This window comes from Schistocerca americana, chromosome 8 (genome assembly GCF_021461395.2).
Source record: "Schistocerca americana isolate TAMUIC-IGC-003095 chromosome 8, iqSchAmer2.1, whole genome shotgun sequence".
Classification (NCBI taxonomy): Eukaryota; Metazoa; Arthropoda; class Insecta; order Orthoptera; family Acrididae; genus Schistocerca; species Schistocerca americana.
Window position 1 is genome coordinate 407,828,660 of NC_060126.1, and position 26,173 is coordinate 407,854,832.

At 42.7% G+C, this 26,173-nt stretch overlaps 1 protein-coding gene across 1 annotated transcript in view; it reads right to left on the minus strand.

Annotated features, from left to right (window-relative positions):
* The window catches only part of LOC124545067 (cuticle protein 19.8-like), an 83,069-nt gene that overhangs the window by 3,589 nt on the left and 53,307 nt on the right, over nucleotides 1-26,173 (minus strand). Inside the window, exons 3-4 of the mRNA XM_047123865.1 lie at nucleotides 18,730-18,825; nucleotides 8,125-8,379 (exon numbers count right to left, since the gene is read on the minus strand). Coding sequence (XP_046979821.1) covers nucleotides 8,125-8,379; nucleotides 18,730-18,825 — 351 coding nt within the window. The remainder of the gene's footprint in view (nucleotides 1-8,124; nucleotides 8,380-18,729; nucleotides 18,826-26,173) is intronic.

Genomic DNA, 26,173 nt, shown 5'->3' on the forward strand with positions numbered 1-26,173 from the left:
TGGGCACACTCCACCGTCACTGTTCCGCAACATGTACAACATTATCTTCTGTGCATGCGCGCAGATCTTTGTATGGACTCAGCTATGCCTTTATTTTCCTTATGTTACACAAAAAAACCATTTCTCGTCATCAGTAACGATACAGGATAGGAATGATCGATGTTGTTCACGAGACATTGATGAAAAGCAAGCAGAGATGCGTATATGGCGAGAGGAGGAGAACGAGGTGGTTAGTATTTACATCTACATCTACGTGATTACTCTGCTATTCACAATAAAGTGCCTGGCAGAGGGTTTAATGAACCACCTTCAAGCTGTTTCTCTATGAGGGAGAAACGAGCACTTAAATTTTTCTGTGCGAGCCCTGATTTCTCTTATTTTATGGTGATGATCATTTCTCCCTATGTAAGTGGATGCCAACAGAATGTTTTCGTAATCGGAGGAGAAAACTGATGATTTAAATTTCATGAGAAGATCCCGTTGCAACTATAAACGCCTTTGTTTTAATGATTACCACTTCAATTCACGTTTCATGTCTGTAACACTATCTCCCCTATTTCGCGATCATACAAAACGGGCTGCCCTTTTTTGTACTTTTTCGATGTCATCCGTCAGTCCCACCCGATGAGGATCCCACACCGCACAGCAATACTCCAAAATAGGGCGGACAAGCGTGGTGTAAGCATCTCTTTAGTAGACCTGTTGCACCTTCTAAGTGTTCTGCCAATGAATCGCAGTCTTTTGTTTGCTCTACGCGCAATATTATCTATGTGATCGTTCCAATTTAGGTTATTTGTAGTTGTAATCCCTAAGTATTTAGTTGAACTTACAGCCTTAAGATTTGTGTGACTTATCGCGTAATTGAAATTTATCTGATTTCTTTTAGTACTCATGTGAGTAACTTCACACTTTTCCTTATTAAGGGTCAATTGCCACTTCGCACCATACAGATATCTTATCTAAATCCTTTTGCAAGTCGTTTTGATCATCTGATGACTTTAGAAGACGGTAAATGACAGCATCATCGGCAAACAATCTAAGACGGCTACTCAGATTGTCTCCTATGTCGTTAATATAGATCAGGAACAATAGAGCGCCTATAACACTTCCTTGTGGAACGCCTCGACATCGAGGTCATTAGAGACAGAGCACAAGCTCGGATTAAGAAAGGATGGGGAAAGAAATCGGCTGTGCCCTTTCTAAGGAACCATCCCGGCTTTTGCCTGAAGCGATTTCGGTAAATCATGGAAAACGTAAATCAGGACTGCCGGATGCACGAATGTCCACTCACTACTTTTGTGATTTTCGGCTTAGAGCAGGCGGTACCCACACAACCGGATTTTTTAACCTTCCCCACTCCATGCAAATTTCGCAGGATGGTTGGAATGATCGCAGTTCATCATATTTGCTAGTTCTCAACTACAGTGATGTGGATTATTGTGGATTAATGCGTTTAAACGATCTTCACCAACCCGTGAAGGTCTTCCTGAATGTGGAGATTCACTAATGTCAAAATGATCTTCCTTAAAACGAGGAAACTATTTTCATGCGGTGTTCTGTCCAATGGCATTACCCCCACACACAACGCAAATGTTTCTGGCTGCTCGGCTACTGTCACCCCTCTACTGAACTCAAACAGAAGGATACGTCGGAAATGTTCCGGTTTCTCCACTTGGAATTCCATTTTCTAGCCTCCACTGCTCCACTCACTATCTTCAAATTTCGAAGTGACAATCTGTAAACTCAAATCGCAACAGTGAACTACAAATAAAAAAATAGCAGTCGATAAATAAACTCATAGCAACCGGAATACTAACATGAAAAACAGAAAAGACACGTACTTATGCACCAACCTAATGATTTGCGAACAATGCATCTGCCTGCTGGTACTTAAGCTGTCGCACGGCCGAGATCCGGCAGCTGCACCCAGCCAGTGAACCTGGGATCGCCGTCTTCTGGATCTGCGTGGAGCTATCAGCACTCTTCGTGTGGGCTACGCAGTGCCTTGGCTTCCAAAGCTCGGGTCTACTGGACTCCGCGGTATCTTGGCTCATTACTGTGATTATGTATCGAGTCAGTCGTCTCAAATGGTTGAAATGGCTCTGGGCACTATGGGACTTGACATCTGAGGTCATCAGTCCACTAGAACTTAGAACTATTTAAACCTAACTAACCTAACGACATCACACACATCCATGCCCGAGGCAGGATTCGAACCTGCGATCGTAGCGGTCGCGTGGTTCCAGACTGAAAGGCCTAGAACAGTCGTCTCACACTGTGGGTGTTAAGACTTTGACTCGTTATTCTAGGTAAACAGTTAAAGTCTGGTTTAAACTATCAGAAGTGTCTAGTAAGACAGTGCCTTCGACTGATAAACTACAGGGTGTTTATAAATGAATATCGAGGTATTAACGCTTTATAATATTTATTACATTAAACTTACAGTTATAAATGATATGTCAAATGAAAGAGCAACTCAGACAGTTTTACCAAGAACCTTTATAAATGTTCAGTGTGAGCACTGGCATAGCGAAGTACGCGATTGGTTGAACTTCACTGTACCCAAGCGCTGGGTAGGTCGCAAGAGGACCAATGACGGGGATTGCTTTGCATGGCCTCCACGTTCACCCGACCTAACGCCATGCGATTTTTTCCTTTGAGGCTTCGTCAAGGATCGTGTGTACGTGCCTCCGCTACCAGCAGACCTCCCGGAATTAAGAAACCGGATTGAAGCAGCTGTTGCTACAATCACTGAAGACACACTTATCAACGCTTGGGAAGTACTCGTCTCTAGACTTGATGTGTGCCGTGTGACAAGTGGTGCTCACATTGAACATTGATTAGGTTCTTGGTAAAACTGAGTTGCTCGTTCATTTGACATATCGTTTATAACTGTAAGCTTAATATAATAAATATTATAAAGCGTTAATACATTTATAAACACCCTGTATAATCGCGTTCTTGTGAATTTATGCTTCAAGACGGAGAAGAGTGAATTTATGTTATTAGTAGTAAGCATGGTGTTCATTGTCTATGTGGGCGCTGTTTTTCTGCAGTGAACCCGGAGTGAGCCACTTCGGAGCTAAGCAAGAGGTGACTTCTATACGCTTTTTAGATTTCAACAAAAACTTTCATATTGTTAACTTCAACATTTTACTTGCGAAACTATGCAGCTTAATTATGCTCCACGTACGTTACAATGATTTCCCTCGTGTTTGACATCTCGACAGCAATGCCTCATGTTTAGACTATCAATTCGCAAAGAAGACAGCTAATATCAGGCTTTCCTCAGTGCTCGATAATAGGTCTGATACTATTTTCATTGAACGTCAGAGTCCTGTCGTGAGTCCTGCACTCTGTAAATGCCATCTGAATACTGCTGCTCTCGATTTAGACTTAACTGCTAAACCAGTTAATCAGAAGACAGTTATCGAAAACGTTAATGTTGCCCTGTATGGTTTATCAAAGCTGGCAAGGTGTGTAGTGTTAAAGCTCACTTCGTTGAAAACCCAAGCTGTTCTGGCTGGTCATCAAGACGCATTAGCCCTAAACTACGAGAATCCCATCTTTAATCCAAAATGGGATGAACATAAACATTTCTCCCTCTGGGTAGAGTCTACATCTACATGGATACTCTGCAAATCACATTTAAGTGCCTGGCAGACGTAATATTTGATGAAAACCTAACGACTTTTAAAAAGGACAAATTGCCATGGTCCGGTCGAGCGAACATATCGGAAATGACGAAGCTGGTAGGCGATTCGCGTGCTACTGTCCTAAGCACTTATGGAAAGTTGTTGATGCATGGTCAACTCGCGAGTGGACGGAAGGGTGTTGGACACCCACAACTCATCACAGAACGTGAAGGACGGAGGCTTGCCAGCTCTGTAAAGCGGACTAGGCAGCGATCTTTGGTAGATCTGATGACAGAGTATGATACCCATGCAGGCACAAATGTTTTGAACACACCTTAACCGCACGTTGTTGAACATGAAGCTCCGCAGCAGTCGACCCGCATGTGTTACCATGTCGACCAAACGACATCTTCAGATATGGTTTCAATGGGCAGGGAAGCGTAGAGATTGGAACGGATAAATGGAAACGTGTCGCGTGATCGGATGAACCACATTTCTTGTTTCACCAGCTTGGTGGTTGTGTTCGGATACGCCGCTGTGCAGGCGAACGGTTGCTCGGAATATGCAGTGCGTCACAAACACAGGCCGACGGGAACAGTACTGTGGTATGTGGGACAGTCACCTGTGCTTCCATACTACTTGTAATAGTAACCGGAGGCAGAATGAGAACTGTGGTATAGTGAGCATTTTTACGGATTACCTGCATTCTTCCATGTTTGATGTGTTCCCCGACGGCGACGGCATACTCCAGCAGGATAAGCCTCTGTGTAACAAGATCAGAGTCGTGATACTGCTGTAGCGGTTAAAGAAGTGTGATAGTGAACTCAAGTTGATGTCTTGGCCACCAGATTCGCGTGATCTGAACCCGATGGAACACATGTGAGACGTTACCGGGCCCCAGACCCACGCCCTCAAACCAACGGCCCGCAATTTTCGGGAACTGCGTGATCTGTGCGTTGCTTAGACTTCCGGGACCACATACCTTCGTGAAATTACCGAGGAATCTCCGAATCCTGCCACACAGCATCACTCCAGTATTGCAGTCCAGTGGTAGAGCAACACGCCATTAAACAGGCGGTAGTAATGTGCTGGCACATGAGTGTACTTCACCACGTTGTGCACGGTTGTACTGTCTACGTCCATAAGTACAAAAAGATATTCATACACCCTCTTTGCTTTACACTTCCTGTCGTTGACTATAACACATTGGTCAGAACCACACACCAGAAACATTCGATTCCATAAGAGCAAAATATCCTCAGTCCCACTCCATTACAAGCCGATTTTTCTGAATCGTTCCTGGTAGCAGGAACTTGAGTTTCGAATTATTTCTTTACTGTATCAGAGAACAGAATCACATCTCTATGTTCAAAAGGCACCTAATGAATTATATACTAAACCAACAAGAAAGTCTACCTTTGTTTCTGTACGCATCCTTCACCCAATTGTAGACAAGTACCTTCGTCTCCCAACTGCTCTTTCTCATCTCCCAAAGACCCTAATAGAGGCAGTCTGTATTTCTCTCCATTAGAACTCGCTATGCCATAATATCTCCATTTAGCGCACTTCTAGTGGTTCTGTTGTCATTAGCTTTTATTGTTATTGTTAGCTCTTAGCTCTGTTAATCAAAACGGCTCTGGATATATCAAAATTTTGTCTCAAAGCATTCCTTCATTTCTGTCTCTACTGTTCTTATTATTTTTTATCTTCGTACACCAAGTGGGATCACTTTAACTTCAGCTCCTCTTCTTCCTTTTCCTTTCTCATTTTTCCATTATTTTTCCACCATTCCATTTTCCAAATTATTCGCGTGTTATCTATTTATTTCTTCTTTGAATGTCGTTCCTGATTTAGTATGTTTTCTGCCTTGAAAGCCTTCTGAATTTAATGTTTGGTTCTTACAAAGTTTCTTTCTGTTATTTACTATTCTTTGATATTGTCACTTTCCAGTTCTTATCTCATGTCTGTAATCCACGCAGTTCTTGACTTCTTTCCCAGTAACGCAGGAATATTTGCTCTGTTTGCCTGTTGTCATTCATTGGGTAGAGGTGTTCAAGAAATATTAACCTTCGCCTCTACATCACTTCTGATATTTTCTGTATATTTTAATATTCATTATTTTTCTTGTTTCAACCATATTTAGTTTGTTTTGCATCCATTACTTTTCTAATAATCCATCGCACGAGTAACTGCTATTCTGTTACCGAGCGAGGTAGTAAAGGTTTACGACATTTGATTAGCATTGGGGAGGACGACGGTTCAAACGCGATTTCCCTAAATCGCTTAAGGCAAATGCAGGAATGGTTCCTTCGAAAGGGCGCGTCCGAACTTCCCCAATCCGAGCTTGTGCTCCGTCTGTAATGAATAGGTTGTCGACAGGACGTTAAACACTAATCTCCTTCTCCTCCTCCTCTTTCTGTGTTCTGTTCAGCTCACAATTCATCGTTAAGCATTAACACGCATATATACATTCTGGTGTTATCGGAGTCGAAAAATGTTTTAGTTACGTAATTATAGAGATACCTTTTTAATCGTAGACATATTAGTTAGAGCATATGCCCCTTCTTCATGAATTATTCTTTCATTTATTGCAAATCCTCCTATCCCGTAGCACTATATTGTTTCTCAAAGATATTTCAGTTTACGAATCATTCTGAAGGTGGCAAGGGTAAAATATAGGGAGCGAAAGGCTATTTACAATTTGTCGGAAAACAGATGGCAGTTATAAGAGTCGGGGGACATGAAAGGGAATCAGGGTTGGGAAGGGAGTGAGACAGGGTTGTAGACTCTCCCCGATGTTATTCAATCTGTATATTGAGCAAGCAGTAAAGGAAGCAAAAGAAAAATTTGGAGTAGGTATTAACATCCATAGAGAAGAAATGAAACCTTTGAGGTTCGCCGATGACATTGTAATTCTGACAGAGACAGCAAAGGACTTGGAAGAGCTGTTGAACGGAATGGACAGTGTCTTGAAAGGAGGGTATAAGATGAATATCAACAAAAGGAAAACGAGGATAATGGAATGTAGTCGAATTAAGTCGGGTGACGCTGAGGGAATTAGATTAGGAAATGAGACACTTTAAGTAGTAAAGGAGTTTTGCTATTTGGGGAGCAAAATAACTGCTGATGGTCGAAGTAGAGAGGATATAAAATGTAGACTGGGAATGGCAAGGAAAGCGTTTCTGAAGAGGAGAAATTTGTTAAGATCGAGTATAGATTTAAGTGTCAGGAAGTCGTTTCTGAAAGTATTTATATGGAGTGTAGCATGTATGGAAGTGAAATGTGGACGATAAATAGTTTAGACGAAGGGAATAGAAGCTTTCGAAATGTGGTGCTACAGAAGAATGATGAAGATTAAATGGGTAGATCACATAACTAATGAGAAGGTATTGAACAGAATTGACTAGAAGAAGGGATCGGTTGGTAGGACATGTTCTGAGGCATCAAGGGATCACCAATTTAGTATTGGAGGGCAGCGTGGAGGATAAAAATCGTAGAGGGAGACCAAGAGATGAATACACTAAGCAGATTCAAAAGGATGTAGGTTGCAGTCGGTATTGGGAGATGAAGAAGCTTGCACGGAATAGAGTAGCATGGAGAGCTGCATCAAATCAGTCTCAGGACTGAAGACAACAACAAAACAAGAACTCATGTTATTTTACTTATTTGTGTTTAGTGTATTTTGGTGTATTTTATATGTTTGCCATGATTCTTTTTTAAAATTTAAATTCTGAAAGGAGATCTATTGGCTTTTTCTCCAGATTTCACTGAGTAACTACTTACGTTAGGTTTTTTGCAAGCGTAGCAAAATCGACTGCAAATGTTACTCAGATTGCCCTAATTCCATTAGATTTTCCTAATTTCACTCGATTTCTGTCGCAGAGTTATTCGTTTAGCTTTGTGACCCGCCAAGACAGCTGCGCGCGTTACTTAGCAGGCCGTACTCTGATTTCGACGAGGTCCGACGGCCCTCTGATCGAATCCGTCTGAACGGTTAATGAGGACAACAGGTGTGTCAGCCAATCTGGACATAGCTTTTAGGCTATTTCCCACATCCGACTAAATGAATACCTAGATAGAACCAACCTCCCGCTCTCTTACACGATTCGCAATAATTTAGAAGATATTTGCACACTTTCGCATGGTATAACACTAGACGCAGATAATTTGGAGAAAGGGGGGGGGGGTAAATTTTCCATTTTGCATTGCAAAATCCATAAATTAACATGCCGACTCCGTGAAGATACGGGATAAAGGCCAGGAAAATAATAAGAAGAAATATTCGTTTAACATTCAGGTTGTTCAAATTCAAACTGCAGCTCCTTTCATTTGTTTTCTAAAACTCAGCTTAACAGTGAAGATGATAAGGCAGAATGTTTTGGTCTGAAGAATATATACCTTAACAAAATTGTTAAGGTATGATCTTTAGTAGGCGCCGGTTATTTCCATAGAGACAGGCTGTACCTGCAATACGGGTCTCGGTACTTACTATGACGGGCGGCTGCGGCCTGGGGGTGACGAGCACCGTAGTGGGTGGCGGCGGGGGCGGCCGCGTGACGACCACCACGGGGGGCGGCAGGGGTTTGGCCACGACGACAGGCTTCTGCACGAGCACCGGAGGCACCGCGGGCGGGTGCGCGCCGGGGTTCGACTTGGTGACCACCGCGTTGAAGCCGTTCACGTCGTCCGCCGTGTAGCTCACGGTGCGCACCGACCCGTCGGCGTCCAGCACGCTGTAGCTGCCCTGAGGACACACAACATGTCCCCAGGTTCAAGTGAATAACACGGCTACAACTCCTCGCTGCACGATTATCTGCCAAATTACCTGTAAACACCACTCTCGTCCACAGCACTCTAAAAATCTTATTGCATCTCTCTACAGTGTTTGACTATACACACTACAGCATTTCATGACACAGCGAGCAAGCAGTTAACGTTATACACTGAAAAAAAATCGCAACACCAAAAATTAATTGATATACAGGGTGACACATGGGAGACGGACGGTTTTGATCTGCGTAGTACTGAGGGCGCGGTGGTGGGAGGTGGTCGTGCTGGGGATAGTTCTGATCCACACAAGGCGCCATTTCGTTTACTCAGTGACTATGGAGCAGTGGAACTTTCAACGTGGAGTGTTTGTCTATGACAGTTTCGTGAAAAATGGTGAGTCTATTATTGCTACGCAGCGATTGTTTCGTGGGCGGTTTAATGTGGGTCGACATGGAGCTGTTCCGAGCCATAACACAATCCTCAGATGGGTGGAAAACTTCAGATCAAACATACTGGAAACATACTGGATAAGAAGCATCCTGGCCCGAGACGCAGAGTAACGACACCAGAAAATGATGAAAGGGCAAGGCAAGCGGCAGTCAGAAGCTTAGGACGGTCAGCTAGACGTCACGCTAGAGAGTTACGAATCAATCGTGAATCGGTTGGACGAATTTTGCATAAATAATTAAAATTCCATCCCTACAAAATGCTCATTGTCCAACAACTTAAGGGAATTGATTTTGCCTTACGAGGAGCGGTCTAAGGCGGTGCAGTCATGGACTGTGCCACCGATCCCAGCGGAGGTTCGAGTCCTCCCTCGGGCATGGGTGCGTGTGTTTGTCCTAAGGATAATTTAGGTTAAGTAGTGTGTAAGCTTAGGGACTGATGACCTTAGCAGTTAGGTCCCATAAGATTTCATACACATTTTTCTTACGAGAAGACTTCGCTTACAGAATGCAAGTGATTTTGGGATCGAATGAAAATGAAATTTTATTGAGAGCGATGAAGCTCATTTTTATTTAAACGGGACCGTGAATAAGCAACACCTACGTTACTGGGCTCCAGACCATCCACACCTTATCCACCAGCGTTCTCTACACACAGAAGAAGTAACAGTCTGATGTGCTCTTGGCTCTGTTGGCATTATTGGACCTTATTTTTTTGAAGAGAACGGGGCCACAGTTACTCTTAATTCGTATGGCCAGCCGGGGCGACCGAGCAGTTCTAGGCGCTACAGTCTGGAACCGCGCGACCGCTACGGTCGCAGGTTCGAATCCTGCCTCGGGCATGGATGTGTGTGATGTCCTTAGGTTAGTTAGGTTTAAGTAGTTCTAAGTTCTAGGGGACTGATGACCTCAGAAGTTAAGTCCCATAGTGCTCAGAGCCATTTGAACCATTTGAACATTCGTATGCTTGAAATATTCTTGAAACCAGAACTAAGAAGACGACGAATCCCTTTAAAACGCGTTTGTTTTCAGCAGGATGGGGCAACATCGCACACCGCAAACACTTCAATGACGGTTCTTAGACGCATGTTTCCTGGCCGGATTATCTCACGCTTTGGCAATGTTCCTTGGCCTACCACGTCTCCCGACTTTTCAGTATGTGACTTTTTTCTGTGGGGGTACCTTAAGACCTATGTCTATAACCACAAACCACGAAATCTGGACGAGATGAAGAATGCAATCATTCAAGAAACTGCTACCCTCCCTGCAGAGATTTTAGTCAGTGTGATGGAGTCCTGCATTCGAAATGATGGACATCACCTTGACGACATTATTTTTCACAAATAACTTTGTTAACTAAAATGGCAAATAATGAGATTCGATTTTGTGTAAATAAACATGCATTAATTTAAAATTTGGCTGAGTATTTTTTTTTTATTAAAAACAGTCCGTCTCCCGTGTGTAACCCTGTAGAAGTAATGAAATTTCGGGAATACATTCGTGTTGGTAACATATGTAAGTGATTAACGTTGCAAGATCACTGGTTGATGTAAGTGCGAGATTAGTCTTTGCAAATGTGGAATGCTGGTTAATTAATAACTAGTGTAACCGCCAGAATGTTGAATGCAAGCTTACAAACGTGTATGCATTGTATCGTACAGGTGTCGGATGCCAATTTGTGGGGATGGAGTTCCAAACCTGTTGCACTTGGACGGTCAATACAGGGACGGTTAGTGCTGGTTGTCGTCCGATGAGGTCCCATATGTGCTCGACTTGGGATAGATCTCGTGATCGAGCTGGCCCAGGGGATCTTTCAACACACTGTAGAATGTTGGGCTGCAACAGCGGTGCGTGGTCGATCGTTATCCTGTTGGAGAACACCCGCTGCAATGCTGTTCATGACTGGCAGCAGAACAGGTCGATTCACCGGACTGGCGTACAGATTTGCACTCAGAGAGCATGGGATAACCACGAGAGTGCTCCTGCTGTTATAAGAAATCTCACCCCAGACCCAATTCCAGGTGTAGGTCCAGCATGCACACAGGATGGTTGCAGGCCCTCAACTGTTCTGGTTCAAACCAATACTGGGCCATCACTGGCACCGAAGTAGAACCAGATTTCATCAGAAAACACGTCAGTGGTCCGCCTTGCGCTTCAATGAGCTCTCGCTTGACACCACAATCAGCAACAGCGTTATGTCACTACAGTGCCAACTGCTGCACAGATTGCTGCTGCAGATGGAGTACCATGTACCAGAGTCATGCGCCGAACACGATGGTCCTCCCTCTCGGTTGTGACACGTGGCGTCTGGAGCCCGGTCTTCTTGCGACCGTGCCGCAACCACCGGTGCTATCAGTCAGTAGCTACATCCTGCCAAGTCTTTCTGCAATACCACATGAGGAACAGGCAGCTTCTTGTAGTCCTGTTACACGACCTCTTTCCAACTCAGTGAGTTGTTGATAATGGCGTCTTTGTCACTTTAAAATCATTCCTCACTAACATCAAGTCATCACGCCCAGCCTCAAGAGTAACTACCGCTCACGACCGTTACAGCGTGTATTTAAAGCAAACGTAATTTACGTCCTCATCGTGGTCCTACTAACGCCACCTTCATGCGGCTGGCGTCAAATCTGAACAGACATCATCTTTCAGATGCAGAAACAAGCCAACCATCTTCCGCGCATGTCGTACAACTCCTTCTTGGTGTTGCCATTTTTTCCCATCGGTTTATTTAGCTAAAAGGCAACAGAGGCTATAAGTAAATGCCTCATGCAGTTTCCATACTGGACCATACCCAGAGTAAGGACAAACAACTTATGGTGCCCCGCAAAGTTCACTATTGAGGCCAGTCCCGTTCTTGTTACTCATACACGATCTTACATCAAATGTGGATAAAGCATAATTGTACTCCTTGCTCATAATGTGGGCATCGCAGTCATGTCTAATTGGAGTGTAGCAACGCAGGGACCATTGCATTAAATATTTAATAAGATTATTGTACCTGTCTCATTACATTGCCTGTCAATTGAAAGACAAAAGCACGGTTGATTTAATTTCGTACGAGGCAATGATCATTAATAACAGAGCATGAGCAAAGTATGTACGTTAAATACAATTTTAGAAATTCCCGTGTATGCGTATTGATCACTTACTGACCTGGAAGACATACATTAAAAAATTTATCTAACGCAAGTGCCCAGCAAAATTTGCTCAACGTTTAAGTGCAGATTTTTGGTGATGAAATACCTGGTGTCCATCCTCATAATTCACGTAGATAACTGCTTAAAAAAATTAGCTATACTAGGGGCAGACTCGCATCACATTTACTCTCTTATGAATTTTATGGGGAAGAATCAGTTCAAATTTCAGAGTAGTTGTAGTGTTAAAAAATGTAGTACCAAGAAAAAAATAGTTACTCTTTCTAGAAAGTAGCTTCACTCTTTCAAAGAAAAGCGCGAAGTATGGAGCTATAAAAATATTTGACGACCTATGTTGTGAATTAAAGGTACTGACACAATGAAACTGTTTTAAAAAAAAGTTGAAATCATTTGTGCTTGACAGCTGCTTCTGCTGTCTAGGTGAATAGATTATATCAGCGTGTGATTGAACTGCATTTGTTAATTCTTATTTTAGATTAAGATTAAAGTAAAAATTCAATTATGTAAATGATTATAATGTAGACATATTTTCACAGAGGAAATGTATCTTATTTTTAAACAAAATAACATGTCCATCATAGATTGTTATGGCCCACAGAACATAAATAACTAACTCTGTATTTGGAGAAGGAGGAAGCCAATCAAAAAATGGGTGTGCGGGGAGTGTATCGGAAGTACTTGAACGAGCTCTGAGTATGGATTCCGAACATAAAAAAGAACAAAATATTCCGTTACACACACGTCAAAAAGTCCTTGTTTTCTGTCTTATTACTGAAACTTCAAATTCTACGAGTGTCGAAGTGAAGCTGGAAATTACAACCAATAAATTTCAGTAGCGTATTTTTTTTCACAGTCAGCATTTATGGGTGTATGCAAATCGTCTTTATAGACTTGTCTAGACGCCAGCAGCAGTTTCGGATTAATGTCTACGGATGGGAATTGCAGAAGAGAGTATGGGTCGTCCATATATTCTTCATGTGAACCGTCCGTCCAAAAAGTACCGAACTGATGCAATTCCTGACGTACAGACAATGTCAGCGCAATAACTACGGTGGCAGCTTGAACTAACAACTGTAAACAACAGCTGTGCGTTAGCCCACTGATTTGTGAGTAGTCAGTGCCAAGCAGTGGACGTGCGGCCATAGTGTGTCGACATTGCTGTGTCACAAATCCCAATGGAGCAACGAACTGAACACGTTTAAATCAGATGTTCACTACATTTTCCAGGCTGTTTTGAAGAAGAGAAAATTGTGTGGTAAGTTTGTTCCACAGAACTTTGCTCCCAAAGAAATGCTACGATCTGTGGACGCGTGCCGCGACTTCATTGAAATGAAAACCGCGGGCAGTTCTTTTCCGAAAAAATGGTGACGAATGACAAGACCTGATGTGAAGAACAGCTCGGTGAATTCCTGAGACACTTGAACAGCCTCCATGCCAACATAACATTTACCATGTAAGTAGAAAAGGACAAGAAACTGCCATTTCTAGATGTGCTGGTCACAAGGGACGGCGAAAACCTGGGACACAGCGTGTATCGGAAACCGACACACACGGACCGATACCTGCACAATCTGTCAAACCACCACCCGAGCCAGAAAAGAGGCATGATTAGTACGCTCGTAACGAGAGCAGGACGAATATGTGAGCCTCAACACCTCAAACGAGAAATGCAATACCTGGAAACTGTTCTGCGGAGCAATGGGTACTCCACAAATTACATTAGAAGTGTAACAGAGCCAAACACTCGGCGAAGTAAGGAACCAGAAAAAGAAATGTCGGGTACGGCCTTTCTGCCATACACTGCCAGAGTGAAGGACAGAATCGGCCGTATATTGCGCAAACACGGCGTAAAGACGATTTTCAAACCAGCAAGGAAGATCAAAGAGTGTCTCAGATCGGCGAAGGAGAAAAGAGACCCACTTGCAATGTCGGGAATATACCGTATACCATGCACATGCGGAAAAGTTTATGTCGGAATGACTGGACGATCAATTAACACCAGGATCAAAGAGCATAAGCGACATTGCAGGTTGGGGCAGGTGGAGAAATCGGCCGTGGCAGAGCATGCACTGAATGAGACCGATCACGTAATAAAATTCGCCGACACGGAAGTTCTGGCTGTAGAGAAGCACTACCACACGCGCTTGTTCAGAGAAGCTGTAGAAATCCAAAAACACGCAAGCAGTTTCAACAAGAAAGAGGAAAGCCTTAAGGTAAACGGATCCTGGCTGCCCGTACTGCAGCGAACGACCGCCGCAGGTAGCAAGAGGAGAACCGCACCGGAAATGACCGCGGAGAAGCCCTCGGACGTTGGCGCGCCAGGTACATATAGTCTGCGGCCGCGAGCTCGCCTCCAGTTCACCACCGGCAATGGAGGGTGAAGCTTTGAGAATGCCAGCCACTCGTGCTGGCGAAACGTCAGAAAAATCGTTAGATGAACGTCGGCCGAAGAACCCGAGACAGAAGCCAATAGGCAGTTTGTCAACAAGTGGCCACGAAAGCCTTAACAATTTTGTAAGACCTGGTGTCCTCAACACGAGCCGACGAGAACACGGCAAGGTGCAAAATGGGTATCTGATGGTTCTTCAAATCGAAGAAGTAGCGAATGTGAAGAGCAAGTTGAACAATATCTCGAAGAAGGACTTTTCTGACAGTTTCAGGTGGTGCTGTGAACGTTCTGTGCCGGGAGACTGTAGAACACCCGAATTATTAAAATCGTCATATTAACTTATCTCTATTTTTTGTTAATCTAGTCCAGAAACGTTTCGGACTCATTGAGTATGTCTTACAAATGCGGCCTACGAGGGTATTATTCAGGGCACTGTTCCCGTCTTTCTACAGGAAACTGCCTGTTGAGTCTCACGCTGCTATGTGACGTTACTACAAATGCGATATAGATGAAATTAATCACGACAGATGAATTAATAAGGAACGAAACGGCCTACAAAATCCGCTCTCTGGAGTACCATCTTTCGGACCATATAAAACACATGGTTAATGCAGCACACATTTCTATTGCAAAGAGATTTGACCAAAGTGTCAATTTTTTACGTTTAATAATACGTGCACTGATGAACCAAGGAAACTGGTACACCTCCCTAATATCGTGTAGGGCCCCCGCGAGCACGCAGAAGTGCCGCAACACCACATGGCATGGACTCAACTAATATCTGCAGTAGAGCTGGAGGGAAATGACACAATGAATCCTGCAGGGCGGTTCATAAATCCGTAACAGTTCTAGGGGGTGAAAATTTCTTCTGAACATCACGTTGCAAGGCATCACAGTTATGTTCAATAACGTTCATATCTGGGGAGTTTGGTGGCCAGCGGAAGTACTTAAACTCAGAATAGTTTGCCTGGAACCACTCTATAGCAATTATGGACGTGTGGGGTGTCGCATTGTCCTGCTGAAATCGTCCAAGTCCGTCGAAATGCACAATGCACATGAATAGATGCAGGTGATCAGACAGGACGCTTACGTACGTGTCACCTGTCAGAGTCGTATCTAGACGTACCAGGGGTCCCATATCACTGCAACTGCACATGCCCCACACCATTGCAGAGCCTCCATCAGCTTGAACAGTCCCCTGCTGACATGCAGGCGTCGGGGATTCATGAGGTTGTCTCCATACCCGTACCGTCCATCAGTTCGATACCATTTGAAACAAGACTTGTCCGACCAGGAAACACATTTCCATTCATCAGCAGTACAATGTCGGTGTTGACGGGCCCAAGCTAGAGGTAAAGCTTTGTGTTGTGCACTCGTCAAGGGTACACGAGTCGGCCTTCGGTTCCGAATATCCACATCGATGGTGTTTCGTAGAATTGTTCCAACGCTGACACTTGTTGGTGGTCCAGCATTGAAATTTGTAGTAATTTGCGGAAGGGTTGCGCTTCTGTCACGTTGAACGATTTTCGTCAGTCGTCATTGATTCCGTTCTTACAGGATCTTTCTCCGACACAGCGATGTCGGAGATTTTATGTTTTACCGGCTTCCTGATACAATCGTGAAATGGTCGCACGGGAAAATCCTCGCTTCATCGCTTCCTCGGAGATGCTGTGCCCCATCGCTCGTGCGCCAACTACAACACCACATTCAAACTCACTTAAATCTTGATAACCTGCCATTGTAGCAGCAGTAACCAATCTAACAACTGCGCCAGAGACTTGTCTTATATAGGGGTTGCGACCGCAGCGCCGTATTCAACTTGTTTACATATCTCTGTATTTCAATACAAATGCCTATACCACTTTATTTGACGCTTCAGTGTATATAAGGATGAAATGAACTAAGGAAATAATAGATTTTATTCTTCTAACCGGAGTTGACTTTGGATTTGTAACCGGCAGTGATGAGAAATAAATCTACACACCGAAGAAATTTTACTGAAAAACCTCATGATTCACTGCCAAGAGCTGCTGATAAAATTTTCTTCATTAAACTATACAGGAAATTTCGGTTCACAGGTATCCTGTATATCACTGGGAAGATCACATGAAAAACATTAGGAAATGAAACGACTGTATATCGCTAACTGCTGTAAATGTATAAGAAAAACTCGCAAATTGAGGTGCCACACTTTTATATAAATTCAAACGTCTACGGACTGTGTGGCACCACCTCCTTAAAATACGAGGGTTATTCGGAAAGTAAGGAACGATCTGTCGCGAAATGTAAACCACAGTAAAATACGATGAAGCTTTGCACAGATGTGTCGAGCAGTGTCTCTGGTATGTCCATAGATAAAGTCATGTCGCTCTTCTCAGTTCTAAGTGCACAGTGAGCGCGTAAAGATGCCTAGGAAACAGTGTGTCCCGTCGAGTATGGGTAACGCCGCGAGATTTCGCCTGATTTCATGCAACCCCACATAATGTAACTGTCACGCACTTCCCCCGTCACCACAGTTCTCGGTCGCACACCGCTGGGGCAATGACGGCGCTTCTGCACCATTTTTGATGGGAAGCGTTTGATCACACACCATACAATCCGGTCTTGGCTCCCTCTGATTTTCGTATCTGCTCAAATGAACCACTGGCTATGAAGACAACATTTTGGCACACACAACGAGCTGCAGTTCAGCGCAGAAAATTGTCTAAGTCGGAGCGGCGACTATGTAGAGAGGTAGCTGGAAAGTGCAGCTAACTGTTTTATTTATTTTATTTACTTATTTATTGCTCCGTGGGACCAAATTAAGGAGAAGTCTCCATGGTCATGGAACGAGTCAATACATGAAATTATACACGATATTAGAAACAGATAAAATGAAATATAAAAAACATATTCAGGTGACAAGTCGTAAGTTTAAATGAAGAAAATCAACAATGTAACACTGGAATTTGCTTAATTTTTTAGCTCTTCCAGGAGTTCCTCAACAGAATAGAAGGAGTGAGCCATGAGGAAACTCTTCAATTTAGACTTAAAAGTGTTTGGGCTACTGCTAAGATTTTTGAGTTCTTGTGGTAGCTTATTGAAAATGGATGCAGCAGAATACTGCACTCCTTTCTTCACAAGAGTCAAGGAAGTGCATTATACATGCAGATTTGATTTCTGGCTAGTATTAACTGAGTGAAAGCTGCTAACTCTTAGGAATAGGCTAACATTGCTAACAACAAACGACATTAAAGAAAATATATACTGTGAGGGCAATGTCAGAATTCCCAGATTTTTGAATAGGGGTCGACAAGAGGTTCTCGAACTTACACCACATATAGCTCGAACAGCCCGTTTTTGAGCCAAAAATACCCTTTTTTAATCAGAAGAATTACCCCAAAAGATAATACCATACGACATAAGCGTATGAAAATATGCGAAGTAGACTACTTTTCGTGTTGAAGTGTCACTTATTTCAGATACTGTTCTAATGGTAAATAAAGCAGCATTTAGCTTCTGAACAAGATCCTGGACATGGGCTTTCCACAACAGCTTACTATCTATCCGAACGCCTAGGAATTTGAACTGTTCCGTCTCGCTTATAATATGCCTATTCTCTCTGATCAAAATATCGGTTCTTGTTGAATTGTGAGTTAGAAACTGTAAAAACTGAGTCTTACTGTGATTTAGCATCAAATTATTTCCCACAAGCCACGAACTTATTTCATGAACTACATTATTTGTTACTGTTTCAGTATTACACACAAGATCCTTCACTATCAAGCTGGTGTCATCAGCAAACAGAAATATTTTTGAATCACCTGCAATACTAGAAGGCATATCATTTATATAAATAAGAAACAGCAGTGGCCCCAGCACCGACCCTTGGGGAACGCCCCACTTAACAGTGCCCCATTGGGACTGAACATCACTACCACTCTCAATATTGCGGAGAATTACCCTCTGCTCTCTGTTCTTAAAGTAAGAGGCGAACCAATTGTAAGCTACTCCCCTTACTCCATAATGGTCCAACTTCTGCAGTAATATTTTGTGGTCAAAACAGTCAAAAGCCTTCGTTAAATCAAAGAAAACACCTAGCAAATTAAACAGTTTTTATTTTTAATTCAGTTTCCATTTCGTGACCGATCGGTCCTTACTTTCCGAACAGCCTCGTACATTGAAATTTTACTGTTTTATTTTTTTGTATCGATTCTATCATTTAAAAGGTAACGGAGTTTAGAAACTATTATGGAAAATGTCTCTTACTATAAAGATCTTAAATGGTGTTCGAATACGGATTTGCAGTGCGGTTTTGAGGGCGGAGGCGTGGATGCCTCTGGTGAGCTTACCTTGACGATGCCTCCCTCACGAGCCTCCCACTGGGACTTGAGGTCTCCCGTGCTGAGATCACGCACGCCGTAGTTGAACCGGTAGGCCTGGTGCGCCTGCAACAGAATAAATTACAACAGTCTTCACACAACCATTCCATAGCAGTTCCGGTGACCAGGAAGACACGAATTAGAAGATTAAGAGTATTGTATGAAGAAGCGAAAAATATTCCGTGTTCTGTATCTATAAATAGCCTACAGGACACACAACTCAACACGGAGAAAACTAAGGACAACCAACACAAGCACAGACAAACACAACGCATATGGTATTTACCAACTAACATGCCAGGACTGCAAAGCAGTTTATATAGGGCAGACAAGCAGAAACTTTAATACCAGATACACAGAACACAGAAGAGCATTAAAAAGTAACAGCTGTCATTCCATATTTGCTGAACATCTCATGGACATGAAATATAACCCAACAAACATCAGTACGGATTTGAAAATTCTCCAATGCAGCAACAGCCCCCCACAAAAACTAATAATTGAAGAAAATTGTCAGATACAAAAAGCCATAGTGGAAGGCAAACAAGTGATAAATCAATACACAGCTCTCTGCAATAGCACTCTGTTCTCTGCCCTCAAGGAATTATTAGACAAGACCAACCAATAGAGCTCTCACCCCGCCCCCCCCCCCCACACACAAACACACACACACAAAATAAAAAAAATCCCTAAACCTAATGCCACCCTCACTCTCTCTCTCTCTCTCTCTCTCTCTCTCTCTCTCTCTCTCTCTCTCCCTTTTCACACACACACACACACACACACACACACAAAATCAAAATAAAATAAATCCCTAAACCTACTGTCACCCTCACTCTCTCCCTCTCTCTCTCTCTCTCTCTCTCTCTCTCAGAAGAACCGCCAGGAACACCTGCAACTGTTCCATATTCAGCCATCTTGTTTTTACACCTTCAATTGTTCCACTGCCCGCCATGTTTGTTTTTACAGCTGGTAAAGCAGTGAAACAGTTACAGTGACAGTGACAGTGACAACTCAATATGTAGTGTTCGACAGCGATAAAGACGATTAAAAGGAAAACGTAAGTGAAACATTATGTAAATAGACACACACATAGAATGAAATATTTACAGACATAGAAATAACAAGTTTTCAAATCGTAATTTTGGCATAAACAATTTGTCTGCTTTAAGGTATAAGTGGTTGCAGATGACAAACTGTATAAAAACGGTCACTGTAGAAACACAACACATCAGAAAAACTACACCATGTGGTAAAGAGGCATGAATTCGTAAAATATGTGTTTTTTTCAAATATCTGTAATTACGATTTAAAAACTAATAACTACATGTATACAAACACCAGAGAACATTCTTTAACAGATGGCAAAAAAAGCCCACTGAAGATGCTGCAACTGCAGTGAAACATGTTTGGGTAAAAAAACAAAAAATGTGTTTTGCTAAAGGCGGACGCTATCCAAAAACATACATATTGTTAAAGCAAACACGGAAGAAAGAGCTTCAACCCCAAGATGATTATACGTAAACATTATTGCGGACTACCTGCATTCCTTCATTCTTGACGTTTTCCAGGACGGCGATTACATCCTCCAGCAGAATAACTCTCCGTGTTGCAAGATCAGAAAAGTGCTCTTGCATAATTAGTTTGAGGAGCTTGGAAGCCAACCTACGTTGATGTCTTTGGCATCAGATTTGCCTGATATTAACCCTACGGAACATACCTGGGACGCTATCCCACGCCACCTTCGCGCCCGCATACCACCGGCCCGTAATTTACGAAAACTACGTGACCTATATCTAGATATTCGATACCACACAACTCCAGAAACCTACTAGGACTTGTCGATACCATACCACACAGAATCACAGCTCTATTGCGTTCCAGATCTGGACGATCACGCTATTAAGCATTGTTGGTAATCTCCTTGCGTTCGTAACCGGATCCTAGAATCAACATTACTCGATATTTCGGCGATCCGTCTGTTCTCCATATTCCGTAGGGATGCTGTTCCTGCTGAGTTTCGCTGAAAAAGCATTAATTTCCAGTGGCACTCAGCAGCAACAGCGTCTTTCCTGAAGATGGAGAACAGACGGATCGCCAAAATTTTCAGTTATCTTGATTTTAGAATCCGGCAACAAACCCGAGGAGACTAGCAACAATTATTACGCCGAGCATAATTACGCAGTCATGGCATTAAACAGATTCTCATAATGTTTTGTTTTAGTTTAAACGGACAGTCAGGATCTAACTCACCTAAACATGATTATGTGTAAAAATATGTTGTGTCTACAGAATATGCCAAGTCAATAACCGATTGCCTAAATCTTTCAATTTACTCTCTGTTATAACTCCTACGAACCTTTTGACCTAGTAACAATGATTACCTTGTCTGTCTTCCACCCTTTAATTGTGGGTTGTCATCGTGTGAAATACTCCCGCGCCTCTGGCGCCACACACTCTATTAGCGCACTTAACATCAACGGAGTAGCCGCTTTCGCTCTCGAGTCATTATCTGGGCAGCCAGCAATTACTGGTATAATACGCTAATTAGACCCTGATTTATGCAAGCGACTCTGTTCACGAGTACGTGGCATGCAGAGCAGTTAATGCTTCTAAGGCTCTTATGCACTTAATTACTTTCTTTACTCCTCACACCTTCTAATTACGACATTTGTTGTCTGCGGGTAAAGCGACTTCGTTGCACACGTTGATGAAAGACAGATGTGGCAGTGGCATGTTATTACCATATCCACCCTTATTTCCAAAAATAATACGTAATCTATTAAGTAGCCTAATTACAGAACTGAAGCCTGTGTTGCCTCGATAATTCGCGCAGTCATCCTTGCTTCCCTTTTTATATATATTTGTGATGAACCCATCTTTAAACACCACAGAGATTTCTTCTCAACTAAGACAGAGGTTTAACAGCTTTGTGAGGCGTTCAAATCAAACGTTTAGCCCGGCCTTCAAAACTCTCTATATACAGGGTTTACACAGGAACTACAAAAAGAAGCATCAATACACGGTTGACGGAGCACAAAAGAAACTGCCGCTTGGGACATATCGACAAATCGGCAGTAGCGGAACATGTTTTTAAGGATGGAGATCACGAAATAAAATTTGGTGGAACAAGCGTGCTAGCGAGGACGTCGCACTATTATACACGTATGTATAGAGAGGCAATTGAAATCCACAAACATCAATACAATTTTAATCGTAAAGAAGAAGGATTAAAATTGGATAAGATATGGCGGTCGACGTTGCATCAATCACGTGACAATCGATTGCCTGCAATCGAGAGAACAGACGATAGTCAGAGATAGCTGCACATCGACGCCACGTGACGTGTGGTGGCGCCCCCTACGATCTGTATATAAGCGGCGGCCCCAGCTCCTAGCAGCCAGTCGTCGACTCACCTCGGAAGATGTTCTCCGTAGTTGAGAACGAAACGTCAGGGAGAAGAAGTTCTACAGATCGACCACGGCAACTTAGCCCGGAAGAGTTTACTGATAAAGACGCCGGCCGTGAAAGCCTACATGGAATGATTCTCTATATACAGCTCTGGAGCTTGGCATTTTTGAATGGTTTTAGTATATCCTGTACTTTCGCCCTTGTTATCTCCTGAATTCCTGTGTCATGCAAGTTGCGGGAAAGGAGCAGGTATTCTGAAATTCGCATCGATCTTCTTTAAACAGTTCTTCGTGGTATGTCTTCCGTCTACACAGGCTTATCAGTTGTAAGTTTATAATACTTCGCTCATTTCTTCCTAGGTGTCTTAACAAAACAAAAAAAAATGGTTCAAATGGCTCTGAGCACTATGGGACTTAACTTCTGTGGTCATCAGTCCCCTAGAACTTAGAACTACTTAAACCTAACTAACCTAAGGACATCACACACATCCATGCCCGAGGCAGGATTCGAACCTGCGACCGTAGCAATCGCGCGGTTCCGGACTGAGCGCCTTAACCGCGAGACCACCGCGGCCGGCGTGTCTTAACACCTTCCATGCTTGGACTTTTAGCTACCTATGCAGTTATTAATTTCTCCACATTTAAAATCCCAAATAGCATTTTTTGTTCTAATTACTGCTTTCTTTGCCTCTTCCCTCAGTGTTACAAACGTACCTGTATCATCAGTCTGATTGCTCATAAGCCATCTATAATAGGCATTCTTTTTCTTGCTCACCTTTGGGGCAATATATTCGTTGCACCAGTTACTTATAAATGTGCCTGACGTGTTCTCAACTACTCTGAGACTTTCAAAGGCAGCTTCATGCATAACTCTCACAGTGTCTTGTACGCTACATCCACTGTCGTATCATCTGTCTGATAGAGCTTCACACTCAGTCTACGCTTGTGTAAGAACGCGTTGAAGGATCCTACAGTAAACTTAATTTATATTGCGGTTGGTCCAGTTTCTCTCTACCCTCATTACAATTGTTTTGGCACCTTTCCTATGGTAGACAGTAGGTGTTGGCCTCACGGTGGTTGGAGTAACGTAATAATAGTGCTGAAACTTATACTGAATGGTGCCAACAGTATCTTAAATATTCTGTATAGGCAGAATATTTTGTATGTGTTTTGTTATCTCCCATTGACGTCCCTAATTCGTGAGAGTACGCTGGCGAGACGAGTACTCTAAATTAATGCCTCTTGTGAAAGCACTTTGAAATCTGGCGTGACGCACAAGTACTTTAGGTTTTGAATATGATACTTATGTATATCAACTTAATGTAAGGACACAAGGTCTCATCAGTATCGTTCGCTTTTAACAGACGCATTAAGTAAATGTTTGATGACCAATCAACCTCTTCTCTGGCCTATGATTTCAATCAAAGTTTACGCATATGGCACCAGTAGGAGCGCAGTGCCTGTGAAATGAACGAGAGGCAGGTGAGTTTCGCTGGTTGTAGCGTCACTGATGTGTGTCGGCTTGCAAAAAACAAACAGGTTAGTTCGCTTTAGAGCGTTACAGTGGGTACCCGTAGTGCAAACCGCCGCCAATCAGGAGAGCTCTTTTTGACAGAGACGTTGTGTATTGTGCTTAGCTTGTGGAAATAGGATGAATATTTAGAGATAGGTGACTAAGTTACAAGATGGTGTCGTTGGACTTACAAGTGGGTGGCCAGAACGAAGTTTCTGGTGACAAAATATTCGTCTTCGTTCTTGGGGCCATAAATTAGAATAAATATTCAAGCTTTCAGAGACAATGTCTAATAGGATGTTTAGTGCAGCAGCTCCAAATAAATAACCTTCATCGTCTCTGTCAGGAACAACTGACTGTCGTCTTGTTGCCAGAGATCGTATCGATCTCTGCAAGACTAGTGGCGCCCAATGGAAGGTAAATAATAGTAGGGCGAATTGCTCTCTAGTGTCTCATTGTCCAGAGACCACCTGCATGCACCACTGATTTTATGCGACAAGAACACCGAGAATGATTCATTCTAGAAAGTGGTTGAGTCAATCGCTGCACAGTTCTTTGCATGGGTTGAATTCCGAACGACTCTACAAGGTGTGGTGGTGATACCAACAGAAATGTTACAGTGGTTATGACACTGGACTCATATTCGAGAAGATCAGGATTTAAATCCCCATCTCGTAATCATGTCCTATGACAGCCATGATCAAAAGTATCTAGACTTGTGTGCTCTTTGTATTAAAGACTCAGTGAATAGTAGATTTGCAATATTAAAGGAGTCGAGCTGTAATGTGACAACCATGTGACAGTCGGCAACGCAAACCATAACATAGCATCAAAACAAATGTTCAATTCCTAGTGCAGTGAAGGGTTGGAAACAAAAATCCAAATGGCAGTTATAACTAGAAGAATAGCGCCAAAAATGGAACGAAAACTCGACATGTAGAAAATCATCCACGGAAAGTGCCACTGAAGATACCTTGCAGAGAATAAAGGCAAAACGCGTATGGCCCGAAAACTGTGTTTCATTCAATTGTAGTCAGACGGTCCAAAAAGTAAAAATTATCGATATACCGTAGCCATAAAATGTGTCTTTTGGGTGTTGACATTCGGATCTAGGTAACTCCTGTAATACCCTATTGTGCTGACAAGTTGCTGAAGACCATCTAAAAGATCAGCAATCATCATTGTATCATCAGCATAGCGTATGCTGTTGATGGAGAATTCACCACCTTTTATGAATTCCTCTATATCATCAAGTGCTTCCTGAAAGGTACGCTCTGGGAACAAGCCGAGTAATGGAGGTGACAGTCTTTGTCGGACTTCTTTACAGATATTAATAAAGTCGGTGCCCTCATTATGAAACTCAACCTGTTCTGCCTGATTCCAATATCAGTTCTGTATACAGCAGATGCCTTTCCGATTTACATCTATTTATTGTGTATTTCCATAAGTTTATGATTATGAAAAGCATTCTCATAATCAGTGAAACAAAAGTCTACATTTTTATCCTGATCATAGCATTTTTGCCCTGGAACTTGTGGTGTAACTATCGCTTCTCTTGTATGTAAAACTTTCCTAAGCTCGGACTGTGTCTCACCAGTGAATTTCTCACATTTTTCGTATTATGACCTTTGATGGATGAGTTGCGGAATATTTCAAGGACTGGCACGTAAGACTAAGGACTCTATGATATTTACATTTTCGCCCATTTTTCTTTTCTGATAAGGGAATGATAGTTGATAGTACCCACCGGGCAGGATAATCATCTGTACCGTAAATTTTGTTTAATAGTTTGTGTGAGACTCTAGTATCTTCTTCACGAAGAAGTTTAATGAGTCCGATTGGAATTCAACCACATCCTGTTGCTCTGTTGGGTTTTAAATTTCGTATGATTTTATCGATTTCTTCTTTCATAATTAGAGATCAAATTAAATTATAGTTTCTAGAAATCTCAACATTTCGACTGTCATCTGAAAAGAGGCTCCTAATTTAGTTTTCAGGTATCGCTACAGCTACGTCTGTACTCTGCAAGTCCCCTTGCAGTGTATGACGGAAAGTACTTTGTGTATCGCTATTATTTCCACCCTTCCCTGTTCTATTCGCGAATAGTTCGCGGGAAGAGCGATTGCCGGTCAGCCTCCGTGTGGCCTCCTCGAATCTCTCTAATTTTATCTTCATGTTCTTTTCGCGAGATATCCGTAGGAGGAAGCAATACATTTGTTGTCTCTTCTAGGAAAGTACGCCGTAGGAACTTCAATAGTAAACCACACCGTGATACAGAACGCTTCACTTTGCTCCTGGAGTTTGCTCGGCGTCGCTATGACGCTTTTTGGCTTTTTAAATGAACCTGTAGCGAAACGCGCAGCTCTATTTCGTCTATCAGTCCTATCTGGTATGGATCCGATACTGATGAGCAATACTCAAGCATCGGTCGAACGACAGTTTTATAAGCTACTTTCATTATTGATGGACTACAATCCGTGAAGATTCCTCC